Source organism: Perognathus longimembris, chromosome 22 (assembly GCF_023159225.1).
Source record: "Perognathus longimembris pacificus isolate PPM17 chromosome 22, ASM2315922v1, whole genome shotgun sequence".
In the NCBI taxonomy this organism is placed as follows: domain Eukaryota; kingdom Metazoa; phylum Chordata; class Mammalia; order Rodentia; family Heteromyidae; genus Perognathus; species Perognathus longimembris.
The window spans coordinates 6,220,830-6,245,794 of NC_063182.1; the positions used below are offsets into that span (position 1 = coordinate 6,220,830).

The 24,965-nt window shown below is 43.5% G+C and overlaps 1 protein-coding gene across 2 annotated transcripts in view; it reads right to left on the reverse strand.

Annotated features, from left to right (window-relative positions):
• Positions 1-15,760, reverse strand: part of Ndfip1 (Nedd4 family interacting protein 1) — a 39,203-nt gene extending 23,443 nt beyond the window's left edge. Inside the window, exon 1 of one of the 2 annotated variants that reach the window (XM_048331135.1) lies at positions 15,587-15,760. In XM_048331135.1, coding sequence (XP_048187092.1) covers positions 15,587-15,649 — 63 coding nt within the window. In that variant the 5' untranslated portion in view covers positions 15,650-15,760. Of the gene's footprint in view, positions 1-3,199; positions 3,247-15,586 lie in introns of those variants that run through there. The other variant, XM_048331136.1, reaches the window with a different exon arrangement.
• Between the last annotated feature and the right edge of the window lie 9,205 nt (positions 15,761-24,965).

Below are 24,965 nucleotides of genomic sequence, written 5' to 3' on the forward strand. Positions count from 1 at the left end.
TCTTTGATGAGGAAAAAAAGGAACATTACCAGATAAAGAATTCACTTTAAAATCATGTAAGTATATTTCTGACTGCCCAAAAATTAGGGGGGGGGGCGGGAAGGAAAAACAAATGAAAAATTTTAAAACATCTACTTGACCAGGCAGGCTCCACATACAAGGATGGCTCCGAGACCTGGAAATGTGCTTTCCCGCTCTGCCTGTTTCTACAACACTGGAATAAGACAGCTTTCCCCACTACACCCACTTCTGTAAATTTTAAGTCACTCTTTATGCATCTACTAATCATTTCAGATTCAGTGCCTTAAAAAACTGAATCAGTACCTAAATTCTAGCTTTAAATGTTATTTACCGCTTTTAATTCTAGAGTCAACTTTTAAAACTTTTTCCTTAAAATGCAATTTTCAAACCTCTCATTACCAGCCCACTACTTCTACATACACTAAATTCTACCAGACGAGACAGTATAATTACCAGGAAGTAAACAAGCACATTTCTTTAGGGAAACAACTAAGTATTGCTCTACCACTGAGAAACAGCATGAAAGTTTGTGAGGACTGTAAATTCTGTTACTGTATATAACCTAACTAAATTGTGTCTCTTTAACATTACTAACTTCAAGTGCAAGAATTTTCTACTCAATTGTTATAATTATAACATTGCTGTTTTAATAATTTTGATACAGTGGAGAGAATAGGCAGTAAAAGGCTGATTCTTTTTAAAATGGCCAAGGGAACTTATGGAATTGTAACTCCCTCTGTACCACTACTTAAAAATAAAATGGGAAAAAGATTTGAGTGGATATGTCTCCAAAAACAATACATAAATGACGAGTAGACAGTGCTCAAAATCGTCAAGGAAAACCATGAGATACCACTTCCACCTACTAAATGACTAAACTAAAAAGGACAAACAGTAACAAGTGCTACTACATACATGGAATGTAAACAGCATAGCTACTATAGAAAAACTTGGAGGTTCTCAAACTGTCAAAGCAATTCCCCCAGGTTACCAAGAAAAGCTGAAAAATATGTCGCATAAAAACCTGTATATGGGGGAGGGGGGAATGAGGGAGGAGGTAACAAACAGTACAAGAAATGTATCCAATGCCTAACGTATGAAACTGTAACCTCTCTGTACATCAGTCTGACAATAAAAAAATTTTTTTAAATCTGTATATGAATGTTCACAACATAAAAACCAAAATATTCTTTAGCTCACAAACTCCATGTGATATATCTGTCCAGTGAAATATTACTTAATTACAAGAAAAGGATGATACATGCTACAAAACAGAACTTTCAAAACATTGCACTAAGTTAAAGAGCCCTAAGGGCAAGTGCCTACCTAGCAGTGTGAGGTCCTGAGTTTAAACTTCAACCCAAAATACATAAAAATAAAAAGTCTATTGTTGAAGTAGTGCAGTGGCCTGCCTAGCAAGCATGAAACCCTGAATTCAAACTCTGGTATGACAAGATAAAAGAGAGAAAGAAATAAAGAAACCACTAATAAAACACCAAATAGTTTATGTTTTCTTTTTTTTTTTTAATTGGCAGGGTTGAAGGCGTGGCTCAGTTGGCAGACTGATAGCCAATGAGCAAAAGTGGCAGGTAAAGAGTTTAAGTCCTGGTCTTATACACACACACACACACACACACACACACACACACGCCAAGAAAAGTTAAAACTTTAGAAGGATTAACCTCCTGCAAAGGACTACTGAAGAGGGTAAAAGAAGAGTAGCTTTGGTCTGCCAATGGTTAACTTCTTTTGGGGATGGTTAAAAAAAAAATGTTTTGAAATTGGTATTTCCACATTTTGTAGAAATAATAAAAAATTAACTATATATTTAAAAACTAAACATGTGAATTTTATCTCAAAAGAATATAGTAGTGTTTTCTTTTTTTTTGCAAGTCTGTTATATAAATTTTATTTACAACAAAATGCAACATTAACCTCCAAGCCACTATTATCTTGCAATCCAATATCAATGTCCCTCAAGGCAAAGTGCTGGATTCTCATCCCATAGATATTCCTAGAGCTTACCAAAGCAAGATGAGAGAGATGGAACTGACCAAGAAACACACTGAACTGCCAACCAATGAGGTAAACAAAAATGTCCTTAACACTGCCCTTTCCTAAAGGGAAAAACAGCATCAAAAGGTAGTCTGGCTAATGTCCTTTAAGTTATATCCCCAGTATCCTCCCCCTCCCCCAAAGGGCCAAAAATAAATATCCTTATAAATCACAGCATTTTTTTTTCTACTGCAGGAGCTGCAATGAAGATGAGCATAGTGGAATACACCTAGAATCCCAGCTACTCAGGAGGCAGGGGGCCAGCCCAGGGCTGAGGGCGAGACTCAGAGGATACAGTTACTTGCCTGGCATTTGCGAGCCTCTCACGCCAGAAGGAAAAGGTAAGTGCAAATCCTCTTAATATCAAAACAGAAAACAAGAATAAAAATTCACCAACGCAAGTGATTAGAATAATGACTTTTTTAAAGACAAGGGTAGTGGCAGATGAAGACATCACTCTAATGCCGCAGTAATCCCTCTGGAAAGGCCATCAATTTGTAAAGCTCTCTCTGTTTACAGATTTTGAGGTTGCCACTGGACAAAAATACAGATGATGAGTAATATTTGATTCTGCAGAACATAAAATAGTCTCAGAATTAATGTAAGCTCTTAGCTATGTGAACTGTGGTCAACAGTTGGATGGTTTTCTTCTTAACTTCCATTCTTTTCTTGGGGGGTCCATGTAAAGAGAGAAGAGCAAAGGTGGCAGCGGTGAGTGCTCCTCTAGAAATCAAGTCACTGGCAGAAGTCAGTCTTTTTCCACAGGGGGAAAAAGGACTAGCCATAGTACAAACATTTGAGAGGCATCTGGTATTTGTCAAGAACCTGCCAGCCTTTGGGGCCTCCACAGTGTTGGTGGCTGTACCAAGACCTGGTCAAACAAATGGTCCCCAATGGTTTATGACACCCAGCTTTGGGAAATCTGCAGCCAAGAGCATAATGGATTAACAGCTTGCGCTCAGTGGGTTATTATTTTATAAAGACTTGGAGAAGTAGGGGGGACAGCCAATGTTGTCAAATAGATAAAAACAGGTCTCTGCCCTAAAATATACTAGCTTTTAAAAAAACAACATCAACCGTTTATAAAAACCAATCCATGCCTTTACACTGTCCTAAATCTTACCTCTTCTCCACTTGATCCCATATGAAAAGTCATGCTCAGTTCAATGTGGAAAAAAAAATTAAGTTCAAACTGAGACCAAGCATCTAGCTTGTTGCCTTTGTTTTTTGTTTTTGTTTTTTTGGCCAGTCCTGGGCCTTGGACTCAGGGCTTGAGCACTGTCCCTGGCTTCCTTTTTGCTCAAGGCTAGCACTCTGCCACTTGAGCCACAGCGCCACTTCTGGCCGTTTTCTGTATATTTGGTGCTGGGGAATCGAACCCAGGGCCTCATGTATACAAGGCAAGCTCTCTAGCCACTAGGCCATATCCCCAGCCCCCTAGCTTGTTGCCTTTGAATTCAACTGGATAAACTGTTTATAATATAAAAATACTAGAAATAATAGCTAGATTTTTTTTTTTTTTTTTTGGCCAGTCCTGGGCCTTGGACTCAGGGCCTGAGCACTGTCCCTGGCTTCTTTTTGCTCAAGGCTAGCACTCTGCCACTTGAGTCACAGCGCCACTTCTGGCCTTTTCTATATATGTGGTGCTGAGGAACCAAACCCAGGGCTTCATGTATGGGAGGCAAGTGCTCTTGCCACTAGGCCATATTCCCAGCCCTTGATTTAAGTAATCTATGTAGCATCTTATGTGTAATTTAAATGTGAGAAGGTAAGTACATTCTATTTTTTTAAACCACCTATGTAGTTTTCTACTAAGATACATTAAAATTCTAATAGGAACATGAAAGCAAAAGCAATCTCCTAATTATTCCCCATTTAAAAAGACATACAAATACAACAGAGCATGAACTACACCAGCATCGTTCAAGAATTTAGATTTCAAGAACAATGTTTAAAATTATTTGTTCCAATAACTCATAATAGAGCTGAAAGATTTCTTGACTTGGTATACAAAACATTCTAACCTCCATTAAAATTTATATACACATACAATACACACATATACACACATACATGTTAAGATGAATATATTTAAGACATATAACAAATACAGATATATGCTTAAATTTTAACTCTAAAGTAAATTATATAATATTATAAATGGCATTAACTCTTTTTTTAAAAAGCCAATCAAATGTAGAGTTTTGTTAAACTACGTGCCTATCAATACACTTAAATCTGTTGATTTGTGCAAGCTGTATGAAAAAGAACTGTACTACATATGCTAAAATGGGAAGTCTATTAATGCAGACATGTCACCTGCAGGAATGGGATCAACTGTGAATAGGCTGTTTAAGCCTTTCATACCCTCATGCATTTTCTTCTTCCACAGCCCATAACCACCTTTTTCCTGGGGAGTCACAACTTTCAGTATTAAATCCAACTAAGTTTTACCATACTGTTACATGCCCAAATCAGACTAATTTTATTTTGTCATTTTCCCCTTCATATCCCTTAAAGAACATCTCTACTTTCTCAGTCATTTACTTCAAAGTCTGGTTGTGTTTTAAGCTTTAATAATATGGCTGGCATCTTTAGAGGTTTAGGAGTTAATACAAGTGGCAGAGCCCCAGCAGGAAAGGCTGAGAGCGCCGGCGCCTAAGCACAAGCCCAGGACTGGCACTAACTAACTAGTAACTCCTCAATATTTTTTGTTTCATGTATAACTAACTAGGATCAATCATTAAGGACTAGTTCGTTCATTTAATCTATGGACAAAGTACTATCCCTATATGCTACTGTACTAAATTATCAAAAGTGGTTCCTGGGTACAATAAATGGATCCTGTTGAGCTATGCTTGTTTTTCATATATCTAAGTTCTTTTTTGGTGCCAGTCCTGGGGCTTGAAATCCTCCTAGGCCCTGTCCCTGACTATTTTTGTTCAAGGCTACCACTCTACCACTTGAGCCACAGCTTTACTTCTGGCTTTTTTTTTTTTTTTTTTAGTAGTTTATTGGAGATATATGAGTTTCATGGACTTTCCTGCCCAGCCTGGCCTCTAACTGCAGTAGCTAGGATTGATTACAAGAGTGAACCACCGAAGCCATGAACATCTAAATTATTTACCTCTGGTCAGCTGAGTCTCTGGATTATCACAGCAGCATATTTTTATCAAAAAGAATGTATGTTCATCTTCCTGTAGAAAGTACATATGTCTATCTTTAAAAATGGGTACTCCTTAAGGTTTTTAGTTTTCTTATATCCAACAACATGAACATGTTTATCCACATTTGCTCCTCAAATTAAGAACTTCTACTCATTCAAAAGATATCACTGGGGCTGGGAATATGGGTTGAGGGTATGAGTGCTTGCCTCATATACACGAAGCCCTGGGTTCAATTCCTCAGCACCACATACACAGAAAAGGCCATAAGTGGCGCTGTGACACAAGTGGTAGAGTGCTAGCCTTAAGCAAAAAGAAGCCAGGGATACTGCTCAGGCCCTTAGTTCAAGCCCCAGGACTGGCAAAATAAATAAATAAATAAATAAATAAAATACCATTTGCTGGGGACAGAGCACAGTGTGGAATGATTGCTAGCATGTACAGGCCTTAGGTTTAATTCCTTGCACACAAAAACAAAACCTTAAATGATCATGGTAATTCTGATCTGTAATCCAAGCACTTAGGAAGCAGAGGCAGAAAGTTCACAAGTTTGAGGCCAGCCTAGTTATAGAGCTTATCTTCAATTAACCAGTAAAAAGTAAAGCCAGATGCTGGTGGCTCATGGCTTGCAATTCTAGCTATTTAGGAGGCTGACTTCTGAGGACAGTGGTTTGAAGCCAGCCTAGGGAGGAAAGTCTCTGAGACTTTCCATCTCCAATCAACCACCAAAAAGCTTCAAGTAGAACTGTGCAAGTGGCAGTCAGCCTTGAACAAAAAAGCTAAGGGCCAGTAACTACAAAATGTGTGACAAAAGGGGAATCTATTGTGCTCAAGGAAAACCCATCCTAAACCGGGGACAGAGGGCAGACAAACTAACATGTAGGGATAAGAGGAAGAGAGTGCTCCAGGTAGAGGAAGAGGAGTAGTCCTCCAATGAGCAATGCATACTAGGAACTGAAACAAGTGTGAACAAACTACAAATTATGACAGTCAACTCCTTTCCAAGTCATCCTCTAATTACCTCCTGCCCCCAACCCAGCTCCACAGCACAACTCTACCTCTGCCCCATCTACATTTTACCATCCTTAAAGCCAGGCTCAAGTTCATCTCAGAAGTTTTCCTCAAACTCTCTAGAAGCAGGTGATCTTTTCCTCCTCTATAGCCAACGGCAAATGATGCCTTTAATTCATTCTCTAAATTGATCAGTATAAGACTAGATTATGCCAGCATAGGGCAGCTCACGCCTATAATCCTAGCTACTCAGGAGGCTGAGATCTGAGGAGTGCAGTTCAAAGCCAGCCCAGGCAGGAAAAGTCCATGAGACTCTTACCTCCAGTTAACCACCAGAAAACCAGAAGTGGTGCTGTAGCTCAAAGTGGTAGAGTGCTAGCCTTCAGATGAAGAGCTCAGGGATGGCACCCAGGCCGAGTTCAAGCCCTACTACCAACAACAACAAAAAGACCAGATCATACCATAACCCACTCTCATTGACTGGAGTCATTTGACAGGCATTTAGTGACGACTTAATAGATGCATAAAGCTGTTCTGAGTTTCCTATTGCTAAAGATAGGGAAGGAGGTTAAGAAAAACAAGCACAAGTCCACTGGAAAACCGTACACTCTCTCAGAAGGCTTTACTGAACATACTTTTGAATTCTCATATATTTAAGGAAACAAATAGGCACTTCTTAAGTGTCTCTTTTCCATCAAATTATGAATGATCCATACATGAAGACATTTTAGAGGCCAATAATGTGTATAAATTTTTAAAATAAAAAATATTTTGTAAACTGGCCTTGGTGGCATACCCCTATAATTCCAGGACTCAAAACGCAAGGTCAAGATTATCACACATTCAAGGCCAATCTAGGCCACAGAGCAGGGCTCTGCCTCAAAATGAAAAAATGTTATACTTATTTACATATTCCAAGATGAATATAACATTTTTATAACAATGCAAACAGTCAACGGGGATTTAAATTTTTTCTTAATAAAATTTGCAATTTTACAATACGAAAATCTGATATAAATATGTAAAATAGAGAAAAGTACCATAACTCCTTCCTAACTTTTAGAGTTTATATATTTTCCACTTAACATATGGTAAAATTTTCCATCAAATATTTTTGTCATATTAATGTAGTATTTGAAAGTCAGGATATATTTTTAAGAGGAAAAAAGCTCATTTCTTAGAAAGTTTTAAAATCTAAACTACATTAACTAAGAGCAATGATTATGACTGGTATATGAAAAAGAAAAGAAAAATCAGTGTTACAATGTATAACCTAGTAACTGTTGAGATCCTTTCAAGAATAATTACAGATCTCATTAAATGTAAAATGTTAAACAGACAAGGGCATTTGGCATTTAGACTATATTAACTCTATCTAAAATGGGGGAGGGAAAGGGTGTCTTCATCTTCCAAACAATAGCAGATGCTAGTAACGTACGCCAATGGTTACCTTTCATGTTCAACAGAATGGAGGCATAGCTCAAATGGCACAACACTGAGAATTCACTCCAGTATAGACACAAAATTAAATAAAATACAATGTCTGAAAATGTAATGCAGCTACACAAAGACAAAAGTGGTGAAAATGATCTTTTTTGTGATGCACACGCACACCAGTACTGAGCCTTCAATTCAGGGCATGTGTTCTTGCTCCGCTGGCTTGCTCAATGCTGGCCAGATACAGTCATGCGTAACCCGGGTGGTGGTGGTTCATACCTGTAATCCTAGTACTCAGGAGGCTGAGATCCAAAGGACTGAAGATGGAAGCAATGATCTCTTATCAACCCTCTCTAGCCCCACCACTGTAGATTCTAAGCATACTTCATGCTGTTTGAAAAGAGACAGGTAGTCTAAACTTGCCTTTAAAAACTGTTAGCAACCGTGGATAAGAAGACTAGAAATTAGAGGCCTTTAACTCCATTTCCTGTTTGGGGAGGAGGAAATGTTTCTCTTTTTCTATTTCTCCCTACATTGATGCTGTGGTGCTAAAAATATGGTGTTATGGTAAAATAAATCCTTGCTAAAACTTTAAAGAAGAAAGAATACTAGAGCCAGGTCTGAGGATGGAAGGTTGAAGCCAGCCTGGGCAAGAGAGTCACACTCTTACCTCCAATCCAGGCTGGCCCAGACGGCCATCTTCCTACTTTACACTCACGCTCAAACCACTAACCCCAGCTTTTTCCACTGAAATGAATTCTTGAGAATGTATTTGGTCTGCGACAGTCTGCAATGGGTGATTCTACAAATTTCTGTCTTCAAGCAGCTAGTGGCATAGAGTGAAGCAGCATTGTAGAGCTAAGGCCCTAGCTGTGATCCTCAGCATAAGAAAGGAAAGGAAGAAAAAAAGGGAAGGGAGGAAGAAAAGGAAGACGAAAGAAAAGCGGAGGGAGATAGGAAATGGAAGAGGAAGGAGAGACTGAATAACACAAAAATTTTATATGGAAAGTTTGAAAGCCAACAAAGACTTCCAAATTCTTTTTTTGGGGGGAGGCCAATTCTGAGACTTGAACTCAAGGCTTCACGCTCTTGCTTAGTTTTCTTGCTTATTGCTTGCACTCTACCACTCAAGCCACATCTTCAGACCAGCAGTCTCAAGGACTTTTCTACCCAGGCTGGCTCTGAAACATGATCCACCAGGTCTCAGCCTTCAGAGTAGGCAGGATTACAGGAATGAGCCACTGACACCAGTTGAAAACTTCAAAACCAACAACAAAGTAAAGAATTTATCTGGGGCTGGGAATGTGGCCTAGTGGCAAGTGTGCTTGCCTCGTACACAAGAAGCCCTGGATTCAATTCCCCAGCACCACATATACAGAAACGGCCAGAAGTGGTGCTGTGGCTCAAGTGGCAGAGTGCTAGCCTTGAGCAAAAAGAAGCCAGGGACAGTGCTCAGGCCCTGAGTGCAAGCCCCAGGACTGGCCAAAAAAAAAAAGAATATATCTATGTATCATGTGGTACATGAAATGTTTAATTTTCATGTTACATTTAAGCACTGAATAACAAAGTGAAATCACTACTGAACAAAGACAACCCATGAACTTTTATATTTCTATTCATAAACAGTTCGATCTCTAGAAAAATCTCCAAATATTATATTACATTAATTTAAAGGCAACAGCAGAAAGGCTGTCAAAGCTTGTGTAAAAAATTAGTATGTGTGAAAGGAACTGCTTACTCATTAAGAAAACACTTCACTAGCAGTGTTTTTAAACTTGATCAGTAAATGTAGCATGAGACTTCCATTACAAATTAGGTTATTTAGAAAAATAAGTCAGCCTAATTATAACAGCAGGATGTGCTAAATGTTTGATTATCTTTATTATTATACTTTCAGATGACAAGACATACTGTACTTCCACATGGCAAGCCACTAGAAACAATTATAACTAAGAAGTTTGTAAAGCCCCAAAATTTCTATACATGATGTTTTACCAACTGTCTACCCTACTTATAACAATGATTTGAGGGAAAAAAAGACAAGACCCTCAACTTGAGTGTCTACATAAATCTCTAATTGCAGTATATTGTTTTCTCTAAATGGCCACTGTCCACTACTACATAAATATGGTTCTGACTAAGCAACTACACTTAATGATAATATAAAGAAACCAGAGGAATCATTTTTACACCCTAAGAACAAATAAATCAGATGATATAATTTGAATTTCTTTCAACATTCTTCTACTTTTTAAATTTAAAAAAAAATGCATAGTGATTCCCACTTGCTATGCGGGGGAAGTAATGTGAAGTTACTGTGAAGTCGCATGCAGGGCCGTCCTAAGTCCTCACAGCGGAATTCCTGAGGGAAGCTGGATCTGGGTTTGGGTTTCTGCTCATATCAACAAGTCCTGACCTGTTTCCAGAACATGGATAGAATGATTAAGCCAAACAAATCTCCATAGCAAGCAGGCAAGAGAGTAAGACTCCACTAGGGCTACATGAAAACTACATGAAGCACAAGGCTTGCCATGAATCAACAAATACAAAGGAGTTACAGAGGGCTGGGATATAGCTCAGTGGCAAAGCGCTTACTTAACAAGTACAACATCCTGGGTTTGATCCCCAGTACCACAAAAGAAAAGACAATCAATCAATCAATCAATCAATCAATCAATCAATAAATCCAGCAAAGAACTAATAGACTATAGCTCCAGACATTCACAAACTGTTTCAATATATGTAACAAAATACAAAATATGTGTAACAAAATACAAAATACAAGGGATATTATCAATATAAGACAATCACAAAAAAAAAAAAAAAAAAACCAAAAAGCTGGGAGCAGAGGAGAGGCTCAAGTGACAGATCATGTCTTGAACAACAACAAAAAAAAAGCTCAGGGATAGGGCCCAGGCCCCGAATTCAAGCCCCAGGAGTCACACGAGCCCATGAGTACACAAACATACAAAAGGACAAACACTGGTCACAAGGCCCAATGTGCAGTACCTATTGCTGTTTTATTTAACAATGCCTTGTTGCTTTGTGTGCATTAACGTTTGGGTGTAAAGGTTGTGTGTCTATCCAACAGGGAGCCACGGTATTTAAGTTGACCAACCTAATGTTACAACTACTTTGAGGTGGCCAAATGTAAACTAAAAGCCTTAAAGTGGTACAATTTTGTATAACTTAAAAAAAAAAAAGGACAAATACTGATTCCACTTGTAAGGCAAAAAACAAAGCCAAAGATGAATACGGTTATTTTTCACAATTATAAGAAGTTTTCAAAGAAACAATTTCTCCATTTTATCTCTCTATAAATACATACATGTGTATATATACATATATGTATGCGTGCGTGTGCGTGTGTGTGTGTAACATTATATATATAAGGCCAGGTAACCAGTGGCTCAGGCCTGTCATCCTAGCTGCTCAGAAGGCTGAGCTCTGAGGATCATGGTTCAAAGCAGCCCAGGAAGTAAAGTCCAATTAACCACAAAAAGCTGGAAGTAGAGTATGACTCAAGAGCAAAAGAGCTCAGGGACAGCCTTGAGTTCAAGCCGTAGAACCGACCAACATACACAATATATGAATGATATATATTCAGTTGTTAAAACAGGGCCTCACTATGTAGTGCTCAGGCTGGTCTTGAACTCACAAACCTCCTGCCACATCTTTCCCAGTACTAACATTAAAGGCCTGTAATATGACATAATGTAATGTAGCTTCTGAAACTAAGAAACAAATAAATGATATGGACCTTCTTCCATAATGATTCCATCTAACACTTAAATATGAATAAAGTTTTACCTGTTAAAAGACATTATTTCTCTGATCTAGGAAAATATTATTCTCAGATGTGCTCTCACTGGTGTTGCTTACAAATAGCAGGAAGTTAGGTAATTGAACAGTTTGGAGTTTTTCTACCTACATGACAATACTACTATCCACTCACATCATAGTTAAGATCCAAATGTCTCAAAACATCCGGCATATAGTGGAAAAATCCATGATGTAAGCAAAGATCTATTGCAGAAAGACAATGAGGGTCCCTGAGTGTTGCCCATGACAAGGTTTCTCAACAGTGGTATAGATTCACCTAGACCTGTCTGAGTGTTACACACGACATGTTTCTCAACCCTGGGCATGGACTCACCTAGACCTGTCTTGAAACAGTTTCCATGTTTGGATACACAAATTCAGTCCCAAAACTGCAAAAAGGAAAAGAGTAAATAAAATCATAACACAGAGAAACTGTGAGCCCAGCCTTTTATTTTTGTTCAGCCATGGAGGGAAGATACCTCAGGGGCTGGAACCCAGAGCCTGAGGCTCTAGCTTGACTTTCTCCACTCTTGAGCCATGTCTCCACTTCTGGCTTTTTGCTAGTTAACCGGAGATAAACAGTCTCTGATTTGTCTCCCTCAGCTAGAGACTCAATCCAGATCCTCACATTTGTCTCTTTAGTAGCTAGAATTATACAGACACCAGCTACCAGTATCAGGCCCCACCCTTCTAGAAGCTCTGTCACTATGCCAAATTCAAGTTGTACACATCAATAAAAACCATAAAGGCAGCTGGGTATGGTAGCTCAAGCTTGTAATACTACCGATTGGAAGGCAGAGGGCTAGGAAAAATATGTTAAGACTCCATCTCAACCAATGGTTGAGCACAGTAGTGTGCATTCATTATCTCAGCTACATAGGAACCACAACTAACAGGATCAAAGCTCAGGATGACCCTGGCATAAAGCAAAACCCTACCTCAAAAATAATCAATGCATAAAAGGGCTAGAGACATGACTCAGGGGGCAAACCAAATGCCTTCCAAGAGTGAGGTTCTGAATTCAATCCCTAGTACAAAAAAAAAAACGGAAAAAATGTTTGCATTTATGAATCATAGTTTTCATTGCATTAGCTAGAGAATCATCTCATTTTGATTAATCAGATCCAAGAGAAGTCAGAATAGCCTTTTGAAAAAAACCTAAGAGTATTATGCACCTATCAAGTTACCGGGACAATTCACTAACATTCTATAATTCAAAAGTCTTTTAAATATGTATGTGATCTGTAGACACCAAAAATATTTGATATGGGCTATGGATATGGCAAATGCTTGCCTAGTAGGCAATATATCTCTGGGGGGGGGGGGAGCCTCCCTATTGAAGAGGCTGAGATCTGGGGATAGAGGTGTGAAGCTAGCCAGGGCAGAGAAATCCACAACACATAGCTCCAATTAACCAGCAAAAAGCTGGAAGTGGAAGGACAGCTCAAGAATGCCAGTCCTGGGCTGGGGATAGGGCCTAGTGGCAAACATGCTCGCCTCCTATACATGAAGCCCTAGGTTCCATTACTGAGCACCACATATATAGAAAATGGCCAGAAGGGGCGCTGTGGCTCAAGTGGCAGAGTGCTAGCCTTGAGCAAAAGGAAGCCAGGGACAGTGCTCAGGCCCTGAGTTCAAGGCCCAGGACTGGCAAAAGAAAAAAAGAATGCCAGCCTTGAGCAAAAAAAAAAAACTAATAAACAAGAACACAAGGCCTGTGTTCAAGTCCTACACACGATAAAGAGAAAGGGATACAGGTGATATCCCAAACACAATCATGTGAAAAAACAATAGCATTAGAATATGTATCATTTCATTGCATATCCAGACTGAATGCCTTTGCACATTGTATGTGCAAGGATACATAAATTTGTGAATGCAGATGCTTGACATAATACACATGAATGTGTGAGCAAAATGTGTCCACGGAAGAACTGCATGTATATAAAGATGTGCTAGGAAACATCTGTATAAGTGCTTAAGAGAGCAGATACACACACATACTGTGCATATCTGCTAATGTATATGACCTATTTTTGGCAGTGAGCCCCATTTAAGTAAGTATGTACGTATATAGCCTCATAATCACAACTTAGCCACCACATGACCTTGAGCATGTTCCTGGGCCTCTTTGAGACTTGACTTCTTCATCTACACTGTGAGAACGCACTGACTCAAAGGTTTTGTAAAATGGATGCAAACCACTTAGTGCTGATTGATGCGCAGTAAATCAATATTAGTGTCCCTTATCTTTACACAGGTATGCTGGTCTAACATTGTGCATATTTATACAGCTCTAAGATCACAGAATACACTTCAATATATTGACTCTGGTTATCTATGTGCAAGATTTTTGTTAGGGTAAGGTTTATGTTTATATTTTACAATGTTTCTAGGACTAGGAAGAATATTTTTACGTTTTTACTGAGGGTTTGTTTTTTTAAAGAATGAAATAAGATGGCCCCTCTCTGACACATCTCAATCTTGCCTAATTAAAAGTTATTGAGCATTAGACTGGGCAATGAATAACTTTGATACTCCAATAAATTTTCTTATTACCAGCACTCTATCAGCATTACCCAAGAAGATGGAAGTAGAAGGAAAACCCAAGGCATTTCTGCTTGTTTGCCTTATCCAAGTCAGGATGAAGATAATGGATCAGATGACACTATAGGACACAGGTGATTTGCAAACACATTTTGGTGACAGTGACATCTGGGAACTCGAATTTTATTAATGCAGAGAAGAATCTAGACTCTGGTCCAAGGTCATACCAAAATGCACTTATTAGACTCCAGGCTGTTAAAGAGATTCGTGGGTTAGATTACAAGGCCACAATTTGGGGGATATTTAGGAAGCCACGAAGCTAAATTCTTCCTCGTCATGCTCAGAGGTGGAGGGTGGGGTGGGGTGGAGGAGCCGGTGACAACACCCAACAAAAGACGGCCAAACAAACCCGGAACTGACCGCACCTGGGTTTTAACCTTATGCATTTATTTCAGAGGTGTCGGGCTTTTCCTTATTTGTAAAATACAGAAGAGGTAGACTATTGTAAACCGCAATATTTTAATCTCATAAAGGCAGGCGGGACGTTCGTTTGAGAATTAGGCCCAAGGCACTAGGAAACAGAACAAAAAAATACAGCGATCTGCGGTTCCAATGAACATCAGTTACTACCGGGTTCCATTCCCACAATCATGATGTTAGATCCGTATCTCTTAAAACAACAACAACAAAAAGCACCCCCACCACCCCCAAAAAAGCAACAACCTCGGCCGAAAGTCTCCACGTTCCCCAAGACAAACAGCTACCGACCCCGAGTAGGAACCGTCCAGCCCTTCCCTCCCTCCCTCCCCCCACCCCCCCCCGAGGGCCTCGATTTACAGATCGCCCCGGAGATGCTCATGCAATCAGCCCCCATACATTTCCTCCCCAGACACGTTATTAAAGCTCCTAAGACGTCACTTCCCGGGGATGAGCGCGCCCCCGAGGCCGCCCCGGGCCTGCTCCCCCTCGCCCCCCCCCCCCGCCCGGCCGCAGTCGGCGGGCGGCTCGGCCCCCGGGCCCCGGCGCCGCGCCCGCCCGCCCGCCGGCCCGGGGTGGGAAGCGAGGCTGGGGGCGGGGCGGGCGGCGCTCGGAGCCCGGAGGAGCCGCCGCCGCCTCCGCCGCAGCGCCCGCGGCTTCCCCCAACCCCCCCCCCACCCCGCACCCAGTTTCCTTTCGCATTTCACGGTCCTCCCCCCCCCCCCCGTCTTTTTCCAGTGACATCAAAGCCAAGGTGGAAGGGAGAGAAAGAAAGGCCCCCAGGTCGCTGCCTCCCGCGAGCCCGCCCGCCCGCCCGCCCGGGGGAATGCGGGGCCCGCCCGCCGGCGCGAGGTGGGGGTGGGTGGGGGACGACGCTCCGGGCCCGCCGCGGCCTGGAACCGAGGCCGAGGCCCCACACGGCCCGGGCTCGGCGCGGCCTGCCCAGCCGCGGCGTCGGGCTGCCCGGAGGGCCGGCCCCGCGGAGGCCTGACGGGGCGGGCCGGGCCCGGGTCCCCAGTCCGGGCTGCGGCGCGGAGCTCGGCGCGACTCACCTGCTGGTACCGACTGCCGCAGGCCGGCTCGACCGCCGCCAGCGCCGCCAGGGCCAACGCCATCGTGCAGCCCGCAGCGGGGAGGGAGCGCGCGGGAACGGGCCGGAGGGACGCGGGCGCTGCGCTGCGGCCGGGGCGCGCGCGGGGGCCTCGGGGGTCGCGCCGCGCGGGGGGTCTCGGGGGCCGCCGCCGCTCGGGGAGAGACAGACGCTCTCCTCAGGTCGTCAGCACCGTCGCCGCCGAGGCTCCACCGCGGCCCCGGGGGAGGAGGCGGGGACGACGGCGACGACGCGGTGCGCCGCCCCGCCCCCAGCCCGCGACGCCCCGCCCCCAGCCCGCGACGCCCTGCGACGCCCCGCCCCCAGCCCGCGACGCCCCGCCCCCAGCTCGCGACGCCCCGCCCCCAGCCCGCGTCGCCCCGCCCTGCGACGCCCCGTCTCCAGCTCGCGACGCCCTGCAACGCCCCGCCCCCAGCCCGCGTCGCCCCGCCCTGCGACGCCCCGCCCCCAGCCCGCGCCGCCCCGCCCCCAGCCCGCGTCGCCCCGCCCTGCGACGCCCCGCCCCCAGCCCGCGCCGCCCCGCCCGGCCCTGGAACCAGAGCCGGCCGCTCCCCGGGCCCATCCACCACCCGATCGGGGTTCTCCTCCATTCCCTCCCGGGGGTCAGGGGTCAGCCGGTGGTAGGGCCGCCACCGGGGCTCGGCGAGATCCTAGGGGCCACGAGTAAAGTTCTATGGGGAGCCCAGCCGTACCGGCCAGTGAGGGCCTGCGAGCCCTGAGCGCTGGCTCCTGACCTTCTACACACAAGGTTTGCTCACCCGATTATCCTCCCCACGGGTGGGTAACAGCAGCTCCACGTGCAAACATTTCCTTAGTGTTTTAACAGCTTGGCCTGTGGATACTGAGGCAGTGTATATATACACACACATACACTATGTATAGACCCTACATAGACACTATAGAGAGAGACACTATGTATAGACACTACATATAGACACTAGATATGTCCATTTCCTCAAGAACACTCTCAGAGGAAGTGACGTGACAGCCAAATGCGGGTGGAGCAGAGGCATCCGGAAATGCACAAAGGCCATGATCGAAGTGTGTGGGAGACAGGTTTGTCTCACAGATGGAAACCTAGTGCCTGGAGAGACCCGGTGACACAGAGCTGGGCCCAGGCAAATCTGCAGTGCCAGCCGGCTAGCTAAGCCAGCTTAGTGATTACCACACAACGGAAAAGGAAGCTTGGTGAAGGCGAGGGAATTTAACTTGTAAATCTATCTCCCACGGCAGCTACTCCAAGTCTGTTTCTTTAGATCACAGCCAGCCGCTATCTGGAGTTGGGTCTCTCTACCTGACCAGTCAGTGCAAGAGGGACAGCCTCGGTCTTTGAAGCTTGTTGCATTTCCCGGATCTTCTTGATACTCTCAGTAAGAACATCTGAGCTCCTCATTTGTTAAGTTTGGTTAAATTCATTATTATTATGTTTACGGTGGAACTCGGGGTACATTACACTTGCCCAGGCAGGCACTCCATCAACATAGCCATGTTTTGAAATGGTCCTATAAAGGATCAAATTGAAATCCACTTTTAAAAGTTCTAGATATTTATCTTTCTCACCTTGAGATCTCTATCACCCTCCAAACTTCATCTTATCTGTCCCTGTTCTGTGTTAGCCTCCTATAGTCTTGTTTGGAGAGCCAACAAATTCAGCCAAGCTAGAAGGTCTACTTTCCCTCCGTTGTTTCCTATTTGGCATTGCTTTTTGTGTGGCCTTATACCTGGAAGGCCTCATATGTGGAAGGCAAGCACCCACCCACCCATCTTCATCCCCAGCTCAGAAAGTCTATGCCTTTTAATGTAATAAGGTACTGTGAATCGAACAAACATAATGCCTTATATAAGAAAGGGGAAAAAGTCTAATTTAAAATTATAAAAAAAATCACTGGTGGAAAATAGAAAATCGGGCTATGTTATCTAAATTTACATGGAAGGAATGAAAAATAATATATCGATCCTGCCAGATATGGCTGCTGGAACATCTGTTATCTTTCTGCATGTCTGCTGCACTGTGGCTTTCTCTGGCAAAGATAATTGCTCTCCTTTCTGCCTACTTATTTCTTAAATTACCTTTTCTCTTGATAGCTATAGACTGCTTGCATGTGGACACAAGTCTTTAGTGCAACATAAATAAAATCCTTTCTTACAGGAATCTTGTCTCTCAAAAGCAAAAAGAAAGTTGATCTACAACTTCCAATATCTTTTTCCTATTCCTTTTCTGATATCCTCAATAAAAATGTTTTCTATTAATAGTAAAGATTTAAGGGGTTATCTCTCCTCCTCTTCATTGTTCTTTTTTCCCTCTATTTCTCCCTCTCTCTACCCCCTCTCTCTTCCCCAAATCCTGTAATAAATAAATAGAGATTATTTGTCTGGATTTAATAAGTGGATAGATTAGAAATTGAACATTTGAGTCACCACTGTCTAAAGCCTCTCGTTGGCAAATCAAGTGTACAAGGAAAGTGGAAACTGAATTTCTTGTCCTGTGGATCCATGCCTGGTACAAATCAAGCAGACAGGGAAGATAATCAAGCTGAGACTGTAAAAATTACCCTCTGGCTTCATCTTGAGTTGTTGTCAAGAGAGTTTCCACTGAGAAAGTTATTAATCTCAGATTGCCGCACTTAGAAACTTATTTCCCCACAGAGTAACAGTAATACTTTCCATGTGTAATACTTTTTATGTGAACTGCTGACGCTGAATTATCCATTCTGAGAGAGAAGGGAAACACTGTGGACAAGTAAGAACATAACTTTTTTCCTTGAATTTAGAGAAGAATCTTCAGAGTCAATGTGGTCTTCTGTCTTTCTGACCCTTACCAGCCTTGACCTAGGTGGTACTTGGTAACCAACAAGTGTCTTCAAAGTGTGTTCGAAGTCCCATTAGTCTAACCTCTCGTCTGAAACCGTGAATGTCTCAGTTAATATTTACAGAGCCCCAACTAAGCCATGCAATTTCATTTCTATTGTCTTACCGCTTCTTTTAATTCTCATTCTATTACCCGAGGTTTTATTAAGGGCAACAGGTAATTTCCTCAGGTCACAAAGAAGGAATGATCCACTGGTAATCACTATTGTGGTAAGGCCCCTTTGGGGCCTTGGAATCTGTCATAGAGCATCTCCTTAATGCTCGGAATCCCATACTGCTAGGGAATGACAGAGCCCCAACTTGGATGCAAATTCAAAAATGCAAGCACTACTATCTGTGTGGAAATACAGGACTATAAAAGGGCCAATCGTTGGGTCTTCACTATGAAACAGAGAATACAGACACATATGGTCAAGATTTTTTAATATAAAAATGGTTGTGGAAGGGCTGACACTGATCAAAATGCACTGTCGACATATACGGGACATTTTAAAGTCCTTTTGTACAACCACTTGAAGATAATCATTTTTAAAAAATTTTTTCAAGTGGGGTTGGGACCGTAACTTAGTGGCAGAGCACTTGCCTAGCATGAGGTTGACCCTAAGTTCCCTAGGTTCCTGTATTATCTAATGCTGAGAGATAATGAGAATTAAGTTGCCAGATGGAATAATCGGGAGAGTGAGTTTTTAATGAGGCTTTGCTGTGATGGAAAGAGGGGAAAGCATATCAAGTTGTGGGTTTGGATAAAGCTTAGCACAGGCAAACCTTTATGTAAAGGGATATACGATAAATATTTTAGAATTTGTAAACCATGAGCTCTCCATCACTCTACATTGCCATTGTATTGCAAATCAGCCATAAACGATACTAAATTGGCATGGTATTGCTAGAGTCTGAGTCTGTTCCCCAACTTCACTTCCTTGAAGCAGGCTACAGAAGTACATTAAAACTGCGTAGTACCAAGTTTCAAGGCAAACCTGATAGACATAGCAAAAAACAAAAACCAGGGCTGGGAATGTGGCTTCGTGGTAGAGTGCTCGCCTAGCATGCCTGAAGCCCTGGGTTCAATTCCTCGGTACCACATACACAGGAAAAGCAGGAAGTGGCACTGTGGCTCAAGTGGTAGAGTGCTAGCCTTGAGCAAAAAGAAGCTCAAGGACAGTGCCCAGGCCCTGATTCAAGCACCAGTACCAACACAGACAAACACACACACGTACAAGCACACATGTGTGCGCGTGTGCGCGCACCATTTCAGATAAGCCAGGCTTGTGAGCTTGTAGACAGGAGGGGGGAAGACAAAGAGGGAGGATTGCTTCTGCCCCCTTACCTGGATAATGAATACAGAAGAGCACCGAGCACCGGGGTACAGTGACGTCCTCCGGTCCACCAGCTGGCCATTCCGTGTCTATGTCATGGGATCCCCGGGGGACAGAGTCCCAGATTTGTCCCAGAGACTTGAGCTCAGCATGATCTTCCCTCTTGACACCTGCTCAACGTGCCATCTGTCTGAACTCTCTGCGCCTTGATCCAGCCCCATGTCTCAAACCCAGCTATGCTGTAGTAGCCCTATTTCGGAACATCTCTGTGACTGGGTTCGTTGTATTCACATTCAATCACCACAACAACTCTTGCTTTGCCTTTGGGTCAGCTTTCTGTCCTTGTCTTCAGCAGGCCCCTATGAGCCTTTCCTGCCGATGGGGATAGCCAGCCACTTGAACACTTCCTGCTCTGTTAACTCAGATGTCATTGTGGGAAGTATGAGCAACCTGAACGTTAATACAATAGTTAAGACTTCAATGGAATAAAAGAACTTGTGTGCCACAATGGTCATGAATTCAAAATGAAATCAAGGATGCTTGGTACCTTAAAAGATGGTAACATTGACATAGCTTATTTATTGTTAAATATATTTGTCATTGTGGTAATACAAAAACACACCCGTGTTGATGACATGACTTCATTCAGACAAAAGGAAATGTCGATTTGTAAGAGTATTTCTCTCTATACCAGCAAGAGAAGAATGTTCTAAGTGACAAGAGGTTCTTACCAACTACCTAACAAACCTTTCCTTCCTTTACTTTTCCTATTCACTTCATCATCTTCCTCTCTAATTCTTTTCTTTATTGAGTTAGCTGAAGATGATATTTCCACCTGAATTCTAAACCTCTGTGAGGGTTACTCATTCACCTGGGTATCTTATACATGAGGTATACACATTGATACTGTTTACTCTTTCATTTCAGGGATCTTAGTGAAGAACTTGGCAGCATATAGGGAAACTTATTTTCCACTTCCCTACTAGTGGTTGTGGGCAACCAGAAAATTAGAGAAGAGCAAAATGTCCATCTACAAGGAAATCAAGTCTCTGAACCTCATCTTGGAACACACTGTTCCAATCAGCTAACTAAGTGCCCTGAATAAAGAACCAAGAGTAGGAGAGATGATTAATTCTCCAAGCCCTCAGGCTGACTGTTAGGGTAAATCAAGGGCTTCTCACATTTCCCAGGATGGTAGTTTTCTTGTTCTGTTTAGAGAGTATTATAAGAAACACAGTTACACAAGGGATATGATAAAGCTAGGAACTCTGCCTGGGGTGTGTCAGGGGACAAGCAATACGTGCTAATTATGACACATAGGGAAGCCACCTGCGGGGGCCCCCAACGGAAGGAGCTAATGTTGGCGTGAACGTAGCAGCAGCTTGTGGGGATTCACTGGTTCCTGTAGGTCTCCAGGGAAGCCTGCCCAGGTGACTTAGAGCAGGCCTCGAGCAAAGTACAAGGGAGATTCCTTTGTATAGCTACTTGGAAGATAATAACAGAGCCAGCTGGGCACCCGTGGCTCACACCTGTCCTCCCAGCTTCTCAGGAGGCTGAGATCTGAGGATCATAGCTTGAAGCCAGCCCTATCAGTAAAGTCTACGAAACTCGTATCTCCAATTAACTACCGAAACGCCAGAAGTGGAGCTGTGGCTCAGGTGGCAGTGCACTAGCCTGGAGTGAAAAAGCTCAGAGGCAGTGCCCAGCCTATGTGTTCAAGCCCCATGACCAGTGTGTGTGTGCGTGTGCACACACACACACACACAATAATAATAGATTCCTCAGCTCTAAATAATACATGAGGGCTAGGAAATAATACCTTAGTTTTTTAAGGTGGTGTTGGAATCAAATTATCCACCAAAAGATTCAATAACCAAAGTCCAAACATAGACCCCCAAAGACGGTCCCTTCCATGTCACATGGCCCCTTTGGAGTAAGCAGCGGTGCTGTAGTTTGGATCTTAACTGTCCCCCAGAAGCCCATGTGGAAAAGGCACGGTCCCCAGTGCAGCACCATTAGGAGGTAGTCAAGCCTTGAAGGGGCAGGGCCTTAGGAACCATCACCACCACCACCACCACCACCCAAAAACCAGCTAAGCAAAATGGCATACACCTACAGTTCCAGACACATAGAAGGCTGTCTAGAGAACCATTTGAGTCCAAGAGTTCAAGACCAGACTGGGCAACGTAGCGAGGCTCAGTTCCCAAATATAAAAAGAGATGGGGTTTCGTGGAAGGTTTTAGGTCATTGGAGATGTGCTGCTGAAGGAAATTAGGGGACCCTGATCTCTTCCTCTTTCTCTTGAGTCTCAGTCACAAAATTAGAAGCTTTGCTTTATTATGTGCTTCTACCATGGCATGCTGCCTTATTCCGCAGGCCTAGAAGCTACAGAACCAACCAAAAATGAGCTGAAAACTTCTAAAATGGTGAGCCACCATACGTGTTTTCTCCTTTTGAGATATCTCAGCTATCGGTTACGGTAACGAAAGTGGACTAACGTAGGTGATAGTACAAGGGGGGCTAGCACCCTGGAAATAAGGCCTTTCCAGAGTTGGTTATGACAAACCATGTCACAAACCCCTGGTGTCATCACCAGATGGGGCCACTGTCACCTGCCTAGTGGCTGCATGGGGGCGCGTTCTTGGCTTTGGGAATACCAAAGCCCTCTGGCCATCTCTCCTTTGTGTGGTGGACCGTCATAACCCCATAAATAGATAAGATCAAGATGCCAGTTCACAGCTCATCCAGGAGCCCATTGCCCCCAGGTTCCTCCATCAAAAGCTTGAAGGCACATTTTTATTGTCCACTGACCTAGAAAAAGTGCCTTGATGTCACTGCCCCAAGAGCACTGCTTTAATAAGACATGAAGACAACACTGACTTTATACCAAGGACTCTGCAGGGCAGTTTTCATACACATGGTACCCCCCCCTCTTTGTTTTTAACTACTCATAATAACCTAAAAGAGAAAGTCTATTTTCTATCTCATCCTATGTCTCGGGAAGCAGGTAATATGGAAGTGTGTGTGTGTAAGAGGAAGAGAGAGAGAGAGAGAGATAGAGAGAGAGAGAGAGGTTAGGCTTAAATGAACTTTAAAGAAGTATTTGAAGGGCAGGGAATATGGCCTAGTGGGAAGAGTGCTTGACTCATATACACGAAGCCCTGGGTTCAATTCCCCAGCACCACATATATAGAAAACGGCCAGAAGTGGTGCTGTGGCTCAAGTTGGCAGAGTGCTAGCCTTGAGCAAAGAGAAGCCAGGGACAGTGCTCAGGCCCTGAGTCCAAGCCCAGGACGGGCAAAAAAAAAAAAGTAAGTGAGCAAAGTGGTAGAGCACACCTATAATTCTAAAATTTAAGAAACTCGGATCTCTTGTTTAGGATCAGCCTGGGCTACATAGTGAGATTCTATCTTATAATAATGATAATGATAGTGGTAATATTCATAAAGATAAGAAGGAGGAAGGGAAGGAAGACGGGAGGGAAACGTAAATGATTGGGTTTGAGCTTCCATTTATAGATAAGCAAATTCAGTTCAGAGAGGCTAACCCATACCATACCATAACCATACACTTGGAAGTCACTAAAGGTTAGTTTGCACCACCGGCCCACAGAGAATAGACTAGCTTTTTATAATTTGAGGATTGTGCCCTTGATTAAAAAAAAAATCAAATCAAAGCTGGGAATATGGCCTAGTGGTAACGTGCTCGCCTCGTATACATGAAGCCCTGGGTTCAATTCCTCAGCACCACATATACAGAAAAAGCCGAAAGTGGCGCTGTGGCTCAAGTGCTAGAGTGCTAGCCTTGAGCAAAAAAAAAAGAAGCCAGGGACAGTGCTCAGGCCCTGAGTTCAAGCCCCAGGACTGGCAAAAAAACAAAACAACAAAAAATCAAAGCAAAAGGCATTATGCTTACTCTGCATCAGGCTGGCAAATTCAAATGCCATGACTCAGAACAAGCAGAGGCTCCCGGGCCCCTAACAACAATGCTGCTCTCCAGGAGCCGCTGGGCGCTCAGTTACCTTTGGAATTCTTTGCAGATGTTGGAGGACATATCTAAAAGTAGATTCATCACTAACACTCCCAGGAGAGATTTGTAACCTAAAAGCGCTCCTTCTTGGGTCCACCATCTCCTCGGGCTTCCTTCCACTTCCTTCTTGGGCTAAGGAGAAAAATATTTCTTTCCAGGCAGAAAGGCGGGTGGGGGGTGGGGGGGGTTGGGATCTGCTCCTTCTAAAGCAGAATGACTTCAAAGAGAATGGCCTGAGTCTCCAATCCAGTCTTTTCCCTCATATACAATCACCTAAAAGGGACAGCCTCTATAAAACTGAAAATCTCAGGTGTTTTCTTCATTTCCAAAATGTTAGTGAGTTGGGCCGGGAGTGTGGCTCCGTTATACAGCTAGGTAGAGGGCAGAGTACGTGCAAGACGCCGGGTTCCGTACCCAACCCTGGGGGGCAAAGTCATCGTGAGCAGGAAATGCCACTAGTGATTTCTCACATGACGCCCATTTCCCAGGCATCCATCCTAGGGACTCTCCCTGGCCAGGGCCTTCTGTGGATAACTCCTGCTGTACTGAGATGAGCAGCAATCCAGAACTCAGCCCTACACGGAGCTCACGCCAGCTAAAAGGGGTTTCGAGCAAGCCACGGGCTTGAGCAGCTAGGATCCGGACCTGGCTCAGCCGTGGAAGGAGGCTATGGCCACGCTGTACTGGGGCTTCTCTGTTGGCTTCCTTACCACGACCTTGCAGCGCCTCCGCTTGTGGAACCTTGTTCCGTTAGGGGGGCTTGCAGTTCTTTTGGATTCCCATGTTCAACAAATAGATATTTAATCCTTACTCGACAAGCAGTTTCCTCTGTTTAAAAACGCCACTTTCAAAGCGTTTAGCTTTCCGAAGGCCTTTAGTTCATCCTCGAACGTTCCCGTCTCCTAGACAAAACAAAATAGCCTTCCGCTTCTGTCCACATACGAAGTCTAGTCTGACGGCGGACAGACTTCATCTAGGTACAAAAAGATATTGTGTGGCGCCAGGGCTCACGCCTGTGACCCTGGCTACTCAGGAGGCTGAGATGTGAAGAACCCTAGGCGCCGTGGGGTGGTCATGGAGAACGGAGTTCATTTGCTCAAGCCACAA